This window comes from Trachurus trachurus (assembly GCF_905171665.1).
Source record: "Trachurus trachurus genome assembly, chromosome: 4".
In the NCBI taxonomy this organism is placed as follows: Eukaryota; Metazoa; Chordata; class Actinopteri; order Carangiformes; family Carangidae; genus Trachurus; species Trachurus trachurus.
Genome location: NC_139898.1, coordinates 12838677 through 12853020, shown reverse-complemented (window position 1 = coordinate 12853020; position 14344 = coordinate 12838677). Strand labels below are relative to the sequence as shown.

At 44.4% G+C, this 14344-nt stretch overlaps 1 protein-coding gene across 1 annotated transcript; it reads right to left on the bottom strand.

Annotated features, from left to right (window-relative positions):
• Positions 1 to 549: 549 nt before the first annotated feature.
• Positions 550 to 13652, bottom strand: cbarpb (CACN subunit beta associated regulatory protein b; the record flags this gene model as incomplete). Its single annotated transcript, XM_083970217.1, has 10 exons — positions 13562 to 13652; positions 12557 to 12629; positions 10803 to 10942; positions 8069 to 8130; positions 6208 to 6370; positions 5597 to 5768; positions 5017 to 5169; positions 4018 to 4255; positions 3244 to 3433; positions 550 to 2077 (listed from the first exon to the last, which is right to left on the bottom strand). The coding sequence occupies exons 2-10, from the start codon at positions 12602 to 12604 to the stop codon at positions 550 to 552; spliced, it is 2694 nt and encodes an 897-aa protein (XP_083826343.1). The 5' UTR covers positions 12605 to 12629; positions 13562 to 13652.
• Between the last annotated feature and the right edge of the window lie 692 nt (positions 13653 to 14344).

Genomic DNA, 14344 nt, shown 5'->3' with positions numbered 1-14344 from the left:
GATCACAGGGCTGATAGGTACCAGATCTGTAGCTTTCTTCATTTTCTAATAGCACCTGGTTTCACAGTGGATCAGCAAGTACAGAGGCCAGACTGGCTCTCAGCTTCACCTACTCTTACTGGAGAGCAGAGACAGGAATGACAGCAGTAGAGACATGAAAACTGAGACAAGAAAAATTACAGAAACAGAAAAAAAACAATGGACAAACAGTTATTACCGAAACCATTAGCTTTGATATGTTAGCTCATCTATTGTTTTGATTTCTTCACTTTAAAATGGCAACACTGAACAGTTTTGTAATGCTCACGGGCATAAAGAGAGACTGTTTGAATTTCTAACTGTATAACAACTGTATCTAAAATCTGAGAATAAATGTTTAATTGTGGACTGATTTAAAGCATACATTCCATTGTTTCTAAATGGGTCTGGTTCACACCATTCAAGCTGCATACAGAGAGACATTAAAACCGAGGCAAGACAAATCAAACAGGAAAAAAAAAGTGTGTATCAGCAGGAGTGAGGCTGACGAGGAGGACGACTGGAGCCCTGCTACACTGGGCTGTGGTCTGGAGAAGCATGTGTTGCCGTCACCGTCACACATTCAGTGGCTGTGTCCCTGGTCCTGCGAAGGCCCATGTACAGTCTTTCATCCAGGTTAGCAGTCATTTTGTCTGTGAGCTCTGCTGTGATGGTTTGCGGGCCGTAGCCCGAGGAGTCGGGCAGCTGAGGGGGCGAGCGCTCCGGAGGCTCTGGGGGGAGTCCTGACTGTTTGGTGTCCTCCTGAAGGTCAGGGTGCTCACCTAGCCCTTCATCTCTCTCTGACCTGGTGGGATGAGGAGGTGGAGGAGAAGAGGTGGTATGGTCCTCAGTGTCCCTGACTGTGATGCCCTGCTCCCTGTCCCTACCTCCATCCTCAATGGCTGTAGGCTCTAGCTTTGGAGTGTCAGGAGTGCTGCCGGTCCCATCGCTGGTCTCCTCGTCTGGAGCACTGACAATGCGTGGCAGAGTGCTGTGGTAGCTTGTGTCCAGTGGGTAGTTTACACTGTCACCCCTTCGTAGCGGGGTCCGTTGTCTCTCAAAGGAGGAATGGAAGTGTCTGACACCGGGGTCACTCCACTGCTTGTGCCGCTGCCACTGCTTGCGGAGGTGGATTCGAGACCGGTGTTTCCTTAGCGGCGACTCCTGCTGATCGAACTGAGGGTCATGGCGGAGAAACTCGTGGAACAATGCGTCTGTCTTCTCGTCGATGCTGTAGTCTCGCCGGTGCAGTGTCGGTGGTTGAGGTGAAGGCTGTGCAGCCTCTCGAGGTGTGAGCATCTGGCCGTATGGGAACCAACTTAGTGAACCAGCATCTGTTTCTACGGGAACTCCTCCACTGGCCCCCAGCAACGACTCATCCTCTGGCTCCTCCTCGAAGAGATGAGACTCAAAGCTGTCACCGATCGTGCCACTTCGCCCTGCGTTGGTGAAGTGGTGCCTTTTCTCGTGGGCTGTCCTGTCTTTGGGACTGCCGTTGATGCTGCTGCTCCCAAACAGCCGCAGGTCTTCCGGACCTCGAGATGGAACCTCTATCGATGCATAGCCGCTGTCCATCTGCAGTAGTTTACGAGTCCCTGACTCTCCCTCGCTGCTCCCTCGCTCTGATTCTGTGCTTTCCTGTTTCCTCTTTTTTCCCTCCTTCATCCCCGGCCTCTCATCCGCATACAACAAAAATCCCTTGCCATCCTCTCCACCATCTGGCTCATCCTTTAAATCCTGCGACGGGTAGCTGGGGAGCCCTCCTCTTTCTGTCTCTGTGCGTCCACCCAGCGAACAAACACTGTCGGCATCACTGCAGACCGAGTTCCTGTCATTGTTGCTGCTCTGATCAGAGGCGGCGTACTGTTCCAGTGATGCACGAAGGTTCCAGATGTCTCTGTAAAGTGACTGGGGGTCCTGGGGATCTAAGGGGTCCAAGGGGTCAGCACCTTCCCTTCTTGCCAGGCTCAGTGCTTCATCTTGGGGATCAGGGGATAAGCCAATCACCCCTGGTCCTCCATGGTTGCTGTGGGGCTCCACCATCACCTCTACCTCTACCCTGTAGTGCGCACACAGGGACGGAGAGACGAGATAAAATGAAATAAATAAGGAGGGAAGGAAGAGGAGAAACACAGACATGTAAAACAAGTGTCAGTGTTAGAGAATCCACTCCAATACATTCATCAGTGACATGGCTGTATTCACAGTGCACAGAATGATTTTCATGACTGGCAATGGCTGCTGTTGCATGTCCTTAAACTGGGGTCAGTAAAAGCTGAATAATGAAAACAATTGTGCTTGAAAATTCTCAGAAATCCCCTGCTTTAACTGGGGACAGCAAATTTAAAGAATGCATACCGCATGGAGCGTCACTGGAGAGAGAGCAGTAGCAATAAACTGTGAATAAGCACCAGGATCATCAAATTTCTTAGCTCATGGCAGCTTCCCAGACAGTGCTTGTATTTTCAACAACAAACATCTGCAAACATGGACCAGGAAATATGTGGGAATACAGATTTAATGTAATCTAATTATCAGAGAAAGAAAATAAATAGTTATATAAGAAGATACGTAGTGAAGTTATTTGTGTTGTATAACATAATACTCTGCAAAATCGGCATTACTGTAATTGCACACTTAAAATAACAAAATCACAGTGACCCCTGCACTTCTTGACCTTATCAGACCATGTCAGCGATGGAATGGTTTCCTATGCCAGATATAAACCCTGTGTCCAAATTCTCCACTCCACTCCCCTAGAAAAAGTGGACTTTGGGAATCCCCTCCATCTGGCTTCAAAACATGAAATTGGTTTTGAAAGGACTCTTGTTTAAAAGGATCACAGCATACAAATCATAGTTGAATAGTATTTACAGTTAGCCATCATGGACTGTTTTAATCTAATTAAATGTCATAGCAAAACAATTAATCTAGCAACAATGAGAGGGCAGTTTCAACCATAATGTTTTATATTACTATCTATCTATATTTTTCAGTGTGAGAGTTTATCTGACTGTGAGTTTATCTGACATTTTTCATTGGACTAACATTTCGGGATAAAAATTTTTGCAACATGCTTTCATAAAAGCCCACTTTTTAAACGAAGGCAAAGTGGTGGAGAATGGTTTCTTGTGTATCATCACTACATTTTCTGGCTGCTGTAAAGAAATGAGTGCAAGGCAGCAAAGCAGTGGACAGGATGAATGGCAAGGGAATTAAAGATACCTGCCGAGGGAGGGGGGTGGTGTAGAGGGAGGGGAGAGGAGGCGTGTAGTGGGTTGGCTGGGGCGGTAGGTGACGTCCTGGGTGCGGGCAATGTACTGGATGAGGTCTATGTGATGTGCGTCATTGTCGTCCTGGTCCATGCTCTCGCTGGCCGCTCGCTGGCGCTGGAACTGCCTTCTCTTCGGAGAGCCTGGCTCGCACCAAACATGGGGAGAGAGCAGCGCGTTATACAGGTTGTGTAACAGCAGGCATGAGTGAAGTGATACTTAATTCACAAGAAAGCCTCCATCAACTGTTGAGGTCTCGGAGGGGGATTTGGTGATCTTTTTTTTTTTTGGTCCGCTAGCATGATAGAATACTTGAGCCTGAAGAGGAGCAATAGAGAAGTGTGTGTGTATATAGGATGAAGGGGATCGGCAGGGAGGATTCACTCAGGGGCTTCAATTTATTTGGAAAGACCAATCCTTGCGTCACTGAGCCATCTGTCCTGTATGTGTGTGTCTGAGTGTATATCCGACTCCTCGCAGCCAAGAGGCATCTCACAGTTGGTTGCTGGAGCCCCCCGCTTAACCACTATCTATTTACCACAAGATGATATTGCCAAAAATACTAAACGCACAAATACATAGAAAGGTATTATGAACAGAATAACTTTATTTTCCCAGGTATGATTATGAAAAGGAAACAAAAGGGAATTGTTTCACTTCTGTGCCGCATTGGTACAGATTGTTCCTTAAAATAATACGACAGAAATACATTTCAAGGATCCATTACCTCTGGTGTCCAGACTCGAGGCTCTCTGGCTGCTGTCCAGCTTCCATTTCTTGATCTTGAAGTAAGGACTCGCCCCCTCCAGACTAGCATGGCGCCGCAGTTTAGTGAAGAACTGTAGCATGGGCCCCTGGCTTCCCGCACCGGCACAAGCTGGAGGGGCGCTGCTACCCACCACGGCCCCCTCACCAACACTGACACTGCTGCCTCTGCCCTGGGGCCCCACTCCTATCATCTCAATCTGGGCAGACAGAGAGAGAGAGACATGGTCAGAACGAAAACCTGCCAAGACTAGTGGCCTGTGTGTAATCCTCCCTGACAGTGATGCTCCACACAGGCTTTCTTGTTTACCCATCAGCCATCACTCTTGATGGTCCTCCCTCGGGCTCTGTGACCCTCTAATGTCCATGACTCAGTGCTTGGCTGGCTGCTTGGCGCACTGACTGGCTGACTTAAGAAAATGTATCAATTTACAAATGATTAACTCCACAAACTTCATGTTAACCTTGATGCTACTCTTGTGTAGTACCACTGAGGTCAACATGAACCTTTACCTTTTACAGGAGATCTTCTTCAACTCTTGCATGTTTTGCATATTCTATGCTATAAAACTGTTTTCTTGTCTGTATACAACATCTATTGCACATCTGCCCATCCTGGGTGAGAGATCCTCTGTTGCTCAACCTGAGGTTTCTGCAATTTTTCCCTGTTAAAAGTGTTTTCTATGGAGTTTTTCCTCAGTCGATGTGAGGGTCTAAGGACAGAGGATGTTGTTATGATGCCATGTAAAGCCCATTGAGACAAACTGTTTGTAAAAATGGGCTATACAAATAAAATTCCCTTGCCTTGCCTTGCCTTTAGGCACTCTCAATATATAGTGCTCTTTTTGCACTCATGTTTTTTAATGCCTTGCTTTTCAAGAAAATCACTTAAAAAAAATCCCAATCATTGTGAAAACTTTAAAAAATATTGTTTGTTTTGCAGTAACTGGAGATAGCTTACCGAGATGGAGCTAGGCTCTTTAGTGCTGAGCGCTTTAGTGTTCTCGCTGAAGCTGGTGTCCACCACAGAGTTGAGAGCATCTCCAGGGAGGGCACAGCTGGGATTGACACTCAGGCTGGTCAATGCTGTTTGTGGCAGGGGACACAGCATTGGCTGTAAGAAAGAACACACAAAGCTTCACTTTTACCCCTTGTGAGTCATTTATCGAGCGTGCTTGTTTTTCTGCAAAACCCTGGTAATAAATCCAATTAGGTATCACGCAATCACAATCTACTGTACTGCAGTCTATTTGCTACACTTGTAAAGTATGTTTTCACATTAAGGTACAGTATTCAGGTAAGTTTTTCCAGTCCAGATTCCCTGCTCAGCTGACAGTACCAGTGATTAAATAGCCTCACTTAAATGTGAAATCAATATGCAGGCTCTGTTGAAATGAGCACACAAAGGGAACCCTGATCGCTGTGTTTGGGTACATTAGGTTGATACATTTTCTTGACCCGACCCGAGTGATTGATGTTCTAATTGGCCCCCGATCAAGGCTAATGATGCATCAGGACAAATGGCAGGTCAAGGCCGTCACCTGGAAGATGGAAAGTGCTGACTTAGCGACAGGGCGTGTTGTCATGGTGATGGTGTTCTCGGCTGAGTCGCACTCATGGATGGTGACGATTTTCAGGGCCGGGGGAGGGATGTGGAGGTGTGTGAGGCGGGCATTCTTCAGGTGGTGAAAGTCACCCTCGGTCAGAGTGTACCTGGGATGAAGCACACAAAGAACAAAGAGATGCTGTAAAATTTGCGCGAGTTGAGAGACATTGGTTTCATAGCTTCTCCTTGCATAAGAGACAAAAAGCCAAGGGAAAATATCCAACTTCAAACTCATCACAATTACTCTGGATTCTGCATCGAGCCCTGGAGAATAATTGCTTCGGAAGAATTTGGGAATCAGGCTCAGGGCAGTGAAATAATGAGAAAGGGTGAGAGCTCTTTGTATCCATATCCATGTAGCCATAATGCATTATGAATTAATCCCTAGCCCTAAACTAACATACAAGTGAAATGGACACAGTCAGATATGTACAACGTTTGATCACGGAAAGCAGTAAAGTTGGAGTGTATGGACATTAATGAGAGCTGAATACTGAATACTAAAACGTAAAAAGTCGGCCTCTGTGTATGAGTTGGCTTTCTAACCTGCGGCCCTTCTCCTGGGTCTTCTTGCCATGATCGAAGAGTGCAGCCTCATTGAAGGAGACACGACGGCCTGTAGTGCCGGTGGAGAGGAAGCGCTCCGTCTCTTGGTCGTGAGAGCTGGCCATTGACAGGCAGTCTGACTCATCCACCCTGATGGTGATTTCTGCTCAGTGAAATAGGAAAAAAAATAACAGAAGACAAGAGATGGGCAATTAAGTAGAGAATTAAGATGTGATAGCAAAGAAAAACTGGAGTGCACTTAGAGTTTACTTGTTGCTCATTGACAATAATGTATTTAAAGTAGGTGTGTTCAGAATTATTATTATGCTAACTCTGTGGTTTTGGGAGTGCAATGATTCTCCACATTCACCTCAAAATTTGAACAATGGTTCTGTTTATACCTTGTTTTTTTTTTGCTGTATAATGAACATAGTTAATATCTTTATCTTTAAAAGTGCCCTGGAGGTCTGCAATCGCAGGGTTATAATCCATCTTGAACTAATTGTATCAGCCAAACTTTTACTTAAAATTTGATCACTCAATCATGATTGGTTCCATTTGGAGTGGTTACAAACCCTGGTTGGTTTGTTTCATAAAAAGAAAGTCATGGTCCATAGAGGATGAATCCTGCTAATAAGTCTTCTCTTATCTTAACATTAACACAATGGTTTGGCACCAAATTTCATACAGATATTCATAATTACTAGATAAGAAAACCTACTGAATTTGGTGATGCCTTGACTTTTTGTCTACCATCCCCATGAGGTTGATATTTGTGGTTTTCTGTAAAATATCTCAATAACCATAGTGTAGCCTACCTGTAGCAACACACATTCCTATTACCCTTGGATTGAAATGCACTAGCTTTGTTGATCTTTGTTTTTTTCTATCTTGCTAATACTTTGTTTTATGTACAAATACCCCAAAACTAATAAGTGTAAGCACGCTTACATGGGTCAATAATGCAGTGAAGATAACTGACTGGCCTCTTGTGCATAGTTATGGTTGCTAACGTATTGGACAGTACAGTAGCCATTTGTAGGAGGGTCTTACCGAAGGGTCAATTATTGCTAAACATCTGCATGTTAGCCCCATAGATGTATATATGTCTATGGTTAGCCCTGCCATTATGAGCATGGTAGCATGTTAATGTAGCACTAGCACCCAGCTTAAAGTACTTGCAGCTTGCAATATTTGTTGTCTGGTTTTGACAGTACTGTGGTCCAGGTAACATGTTTCATCTAAAATGTTATAGGATGACTATAGCCCAATCAATGGTCTGTCATAAGTGGGGGTGCCCTTTTAATAGTGACACAGGGTACTGACCATGATGTCCCAAGTCCAAGTTTGTCAGTACAGTTTCTACTCAATCTTTCAACTGCACGGTGTGGACTAAAATGCCCCAGAATAATTCATAGTCCATCTAAAGTGAAGCCTCATACTGTAAAATACAGTCTGCATCACTAACTATAGTAAAAGTCAAACTTCAATGTTTAGTCCCCTTTGGGAAAAATATGGAAACTGCTGACAGGAATAATTAAAAAAAAAAAAAAAGACTTACAAAAGCAGTTGCATGCCAAACTGATGCTGCCTTTCAATAAATAGGTTTCAGTGGGGAAGTACAAACACTGGTCCCAAAATATCAAACTGTGTTCCAGGAGTGTTATGGCTACTTAAACTAATTGGATTGAGGTCACAATACTGTAATGGAATAGACATTACACATTTGTGCTGATGCTATAAAAATATCCCTGCTTCCATCAATCCAGTCCCTCTCAGCCTCCCTGTCTCCATTACTCCTCCCCTCTTTCTCTGTTCCTCTAACCCCACGTCTTTTTCACTTTGTCCATTTTTCTCTTACCATGGGTGGGCTGAGACTCCTCCACGTAGATGGTGTTGGTTTTCTCGGGGTCATCGCTGGCCCTGGGGCACACAGAAACATTCAGATCAATACTCTGACATGATTACCCCTGAAGTCTGTCTTTCATCCGGCAGGACCTGCTGATTCGGACAGCCACACTGGCAACCACAGCGATCAGCTGCACTGCTGTTTGACCTTTCTGTTCGGCAGGAGTTAACATACACACACAGGTCAACAGGCAACAGACAAGGCCATCGGGACTGATTATCCACTGTGCTGTTTGTCTAAATAGCTGCCTGGCTGTGTCATCAGTGAGTGCCTAAATCATTGCCAGTAACGAGATAACCTTCAGGGCCATAGGGGACCTCTTGAATGGTGCTGTTGTGTGGTGGATAAAGCATGGTGCTTTATTGGACTACATGTTTCTCTTACATGCACAGAGAGAAATATACAATAATGGGCATAGCTATTGCTTAAGGGATGGAGTGTATATTATTCTTTTAGACTGATTTTTCCCCCCCTTAACCCTGCTGTTGAAACATCTTTAATAGCTGTCGATCCTCCACACTGCTTCTTAAAATCCCATGCCCAGGATTTGCTTGATGAGGCAGAAGAAAGAAACTGAAAGCTCTTTCTCCATCTGATTTCTTTGTGCAGGGCTGAGTTTTGTCTATGTGTGTGTGTGTGTGGGTGGGTGTTAAGTGACTTGAGGGATTTCTCCATCCACCCAGATCTGTGCTTCTTCTTGTCTTTCATTTCCTCTGTTGCTCCCCGCTTCCCCGGCTTGTATGTGAGTGTATGTGTGTGTGTGTGTGTGTATTCGGCGTCTGTGTGTGTATTCGGCGTGTGCACACGGGGCTGGGTTGAGACGCTAGATTAATCACCGCCGATGGCTGCTATGAAATCTCATTACACTCATCATTTGTACCAGTCTGCCCGATTCTCCTCCTGCTCTCCCCCGGCAAAGCCTCGCCTTTTCACGGCTCAGCCTCTGCTCTCTCTGTTTATCTGCATCCAGCTGGCGCAATCTCGTACATCCAAGTGTACAAGCTTATGTGTGCTGCTGTGGAGAGGGACGGAGCAACTTGAGGGATGCCATGTTACTGCTGAATGAACACGGATGAATCACAAATAAATGAGCATGAATACTGAATGTAAGGTGGCGCGGTGGGACAGCGGTTAGGGCTGTCACCCCGCAGCAAGACAGGTCTGGGTTTGAACCCCGGACTTGGGGCACAAAGAGCATCTTCTATGCTCTTTGTGCCTGTGAGGGTTCTCTCCTCAGGCACGGTCCAAAAGACATGCTCGTTAGGTTAACGGGAGACTCTAAAGTGGCCACAGGTGTGAATGTGAGTGTCTCTATGACCTGTCACGACACGCAGCTGCCTTCGCCCACTGTCAGCTGGGATTAGCTCCACCCCCACACACACACACACACACACACACCAGCCCAACACTACACGACCCCAATGAATGGAGCATTGAATGTGCTGCCATCAAGTTGTAATATCATAACAGCCCCCCCCGAGAGTTCCGGCACTCAGGTCGCTGACACTTTTAATGAGTGAATGGTCCATGTTGTGCTGCATTCAAATGCTTTCATAAGCAGAGTTGCATTTTTTTTTTCACCGAGCATTTACTTCAACTACACTGTTCTCTCTTTCATTGTAAAGGTGGTTTAATTTGTTTAATGCATCACTGGACCTGGAGTAAACAGGAGGAGGTTAGAGTCATTTACAACTAGAATGAGCCCTATTATGTAAGAAAGAGTACACATTCAATCGGATGCACCGGTTTATCTTCAAATGACAGCAGCATGTGAGCTCAGGAAAAGATGCCTCTGGGTGTTAACAAACTAGCAGTGTTGGGCACATTACTTAAAAAAAGTAATTAGTTATAGTTGCTAGTAACTTTCCCCTAAAAAGTAACTAAGATAGTAACTGAATTACTACATTATAAAAGTAACTAATTACCAGGAACAGTAACCATCACGTTATTTTTTTATAATATGCCCCCCTAACCAACTAACCATAACCCTAAGCTCCCATTTATCGGGAACTAACCAACTAACCGCCTGTGCGGAGGAATACTGAGTGAGTTGGTTAGTTCCAGATGAACGGCCCTTTTCTGACAAGTTGACTGACTAAAACAAATGTGTATAACGTACACTTTAACAGGTGTATTATTTTGTGACGGGACTTCTTGAGTCAAGTAACGGCACATTTTCTTGTCCATAATGGTAATGGCATTATAATGGAGCAAACAGTAACTTTTTGGTTTACTCGTTACTGAAAAAAGTATAGTGCCGTTATTCCCATCACTGCAAACTAGCACATGTGTGTGTGTTTGTTTGGTGTGTAGACAGGCTGCTGTGAAACTCTGCATCAGTATCTGCAGACTGAAACATGTTTAGTTTTGGTTGAACCCTCGTGGGAGTAGTGTTAATTTAAGTGTGCAAATTTTCAGGGTTGTCGAGTTTGGTTTTATTGTGTTTTTTTAACGCCATCATTGGAGGTTTGCAGGGACCACCAGGAATTATACAGTTTATATTATAATGAAATCCAATACAACAATGCAACACATTTTACAGCATTAAAATTACCATAGAGTTAAATGAACCAGCTTTGAGGCTTAGAACTAATCATTACAGTAACAATTCATGACAGGGCTCTTGTGATGTAACTGTGCAGCCCTGGGCTGCCAAAATGCCTAACACGCCATTTTTGCCTCTCACCTGTCACAGCATTGCCCTCCTCGACGGTAGGCGATGAGGAGGACAGAGATGAAGATCAGAGCTCCTACCAGGAGGATGGAGAGGATCACCAGGAGGAGCACATAGCCATCTTGCTGCTCCTCTGCCTCAAATGGGATCTCCTGAGGTAAAACAGTAAAATATATATCATTAGAGATAGATAGATAGATAGATAGATAGATAGATAGATAGATAGATAGATAGATAGAATTATGAAATTATTATTTCTAAATTTGTGCATAGGCAGTGAGGGGAAGTGAAGTAGATAACGGGGTGAGGTAGGTGTCCTTCCTGTTCTGCATTTGGACAATACATACTGTATACTGGTTTAAGAGTGAGAGGGCAAGAAAGAAGAGCTTCCCACGCAAACATCAAAGCACTGACATCACTCACTGCTGGTTAATGCAGCTCCTTTCTCAGCTCATGGCTCACTCAAAATGTTCACCTCTCACTCTTATTCTGGCTAACAAGCCTGCATATGAAATGTGGAAAGTTTGATTTCTCTTCTGTACCGGAGAAAAAAAAAAGTCATAGCAGCAAATCATACCTGTTAATGGAAACTGCTCCAAAATGCATAATTGCACATAAGAATGCACTTTGCAGGTTCAGTGTAAGAGATTCACAGACGTTTGGTTTGTGACATGAAATGCCTGGCACCTCAACGTTGTACTGGACTTGCAGATCTCTTACAGTACTCTTCCAGTAACACCACACAGCTCAAAAGATTGATTTAGCCCTACTGGTTGGTTTCCCTGCCTAAAATGAATCTATAAATGCAACAGTGCAATTAATCAATAAGTGCCAGGGCTATTAAACTGTCTACAGTGTACCTTAAGCTATGGGAGGTGTCTCACTGGGAGGACTGCAGCTGGGTGGGTTAACCACACAAAGAGCACCAGCACTTAACATCTAATATCTGTATTATTTCCATCTCAATAGACAGTACTCAGTGGTTACCATTGCATAATAATAATAATAATAATAATAATAACATACATATTATTTTTCATCAAAAGCAGATAAGCCATTTTAAAATCTCCTAAATCCACAAAATGCAGACAGACAGCTATCACTACAAACATTCACATGAATGTAACTTGCTGCATAAATGACCTGCTACCAAACCAGAGACGTATTTCTATTGATAATATTGTCTATCTACCCTTATACTGTACATTTTCAGAATGAGTCCTTGATAACAGTACAGACTACAGTAAGTGGCTCACTGATAGCTATGTCAAACTTAATCATCAGGGAATAAATAATAAATAACTACAAAGAAATGGTAAAGATATCAGACAGTGGATATGACAGTAATGATCTTAAAGGTAGGTTGTTATGCTGAATTCTACGATGGAGAACGCACATCAAGTGTTAATGAGCGCTGGAGTCTGACGTCACACTGTAATTTCTCTGCGAGGGGAAATTAAAGATGAGATTAGATCAGAGATTTAATTATTTCAGGTCCAGGTCAGGATGTTCTCTATTAGCCAGTCAATCGGCCTGAAAAGAAAATGAAGCAAAGTATGGTTCTGGTGGTGAGCTGGACACACACACACACACACACACACACACACACACACACACACACACACACACACACACACACACACACACACACACACACACACACACACACACACACACACACACACACACACACACACACACACACACACACACACACACACACACAGGAAGTTGGGGAATAAGACAGTGGTGAAAGGCAGACTTACTGTGGAGTTTTTTGGTAGGATGTTCCAGACGGTAGACTCATTGCTCATGGTCCAGGCCGACTAGAGAGTCCCCCTGAGAGATAACACATGCACACACAAACACACAGAGGAAATGACTGTTACTGGTGCTGTTAATCAAATCACAGAGTTAACCACCAAAGATACTGCGGATTATCTGCGTTAGGAAATCCAGACATACTGCGCATCTTAACATAAAACAAAACTTCTCTTTATACCCAGAATAATGCATTTCAGTGCAGCCCACTAATACGTAGCAAATGGACAATTATATAATATCTTAGAAAATGCACATTGCAGCAGAAAAACCTTATTGCATCTTAAACAGCCCAGAAAGACTGCAAGAAGAGGCAGAAACATAATGTGCGTGTGTACGGCGTGTGCTTGGACGCATGCGCTGAATCCCACAGAAGATGCAAATGTGAGCATCTTGCCTGTAAATCATCACCCATAATTCCTCATCAGCCCATTTATCTTCCACACAGTACGCACAAGTAGCTACACACACATGAACACAGAGGGAGAGAGAGAGATAGAGAGAGAACAGGGAGAAACACCAGCTACTAAACAGCAACTGAGTTCCACTACGTCTGCTGATATGATGCTTTCGCTCTTACAGATCATAGCCATTAATACTGCTGCTGCTGCACCAAACGCCTACACACACACGCACGCACACACACACACACACACACACACACACACGGACCCTGGATAGATCTACTCACCCATCAGGGGAGAAGCAACATGCCAGCAGCACTCAGCACTGCTTGCTTGCCTGCCAGCCACTGCAGCAGTCAACTTCAGCAGCACTACAACCTGTAAGCTATTGCTGAGCTCTTCGCTGCCAGCCCGTCTAAAATTCCCTGCATCTACCGTTCGAGCATGAAAACTATTACAGGAAACACATCAGGCGCTGACCAGAATGCTTTCCTTTTTCATCACTATACCCACATCCTGCTTTCTACCAGCACCAAGTAGCCTTACCCTGACGGAGGGCAGTGCGCAGCAGCAGCTGGATGTGTGTGTCTGTGTGTGTCTGTCAGGCTGTGGCTCTCCTCAGCTCCCTTGCTGCATCCTCAGCACTCCAGCCCACCCAGCCGACTGAGCCCGAGCAGCAGTGTCTCCCCCTCAGGGCTGGCCCACTGGCCTCGGAGCAACAGGGCGGCAGTGCTGCTGCATGGCTGATAACAAACGTACATACAGCAGAATGATTGTTTAATTATTCAGTTGTTTGTGTGGATAAGTTTTACATTACATAAGGGCCTGCAGTCAACAGTCAACATCAAAGACACACAGGGTACCCTATACAGTCTGTTTCCGTGGCGATGATCAAAGTAAATATGGAATGATATAGAATGACACAGAATCTCAAGCATCAGGAAAGCTGAATATAGGCTACCTCACTGTGTTCATTAAAGGAAGAAATTATCACACATAACTATGGTAAGCATAAAACAACAGAGGGAAAAATAAACATATTTATGAAAGCATGCTATAGAAATCGAGTCAGCCAATCGTTTGCTTACTTGTGTGGTGTTGCAATCCCTGGAGATTGCTGTATTGATTAGTAGCCTGAGCAGATGGTGAGACATGGGTGTCCCAATAATGCCGTATCCAGTCATATGCTTAACAAAATTTCGTTGCATGCCAGCTGCATTAGTGTTATCACACATACGCTATGGCTGCGTTTTACACTTCATCCTATAGGCTACAATCATTACCTCAACGATGGTCCATTGTTTGTTGAACGTGGTATCATGACTTGTT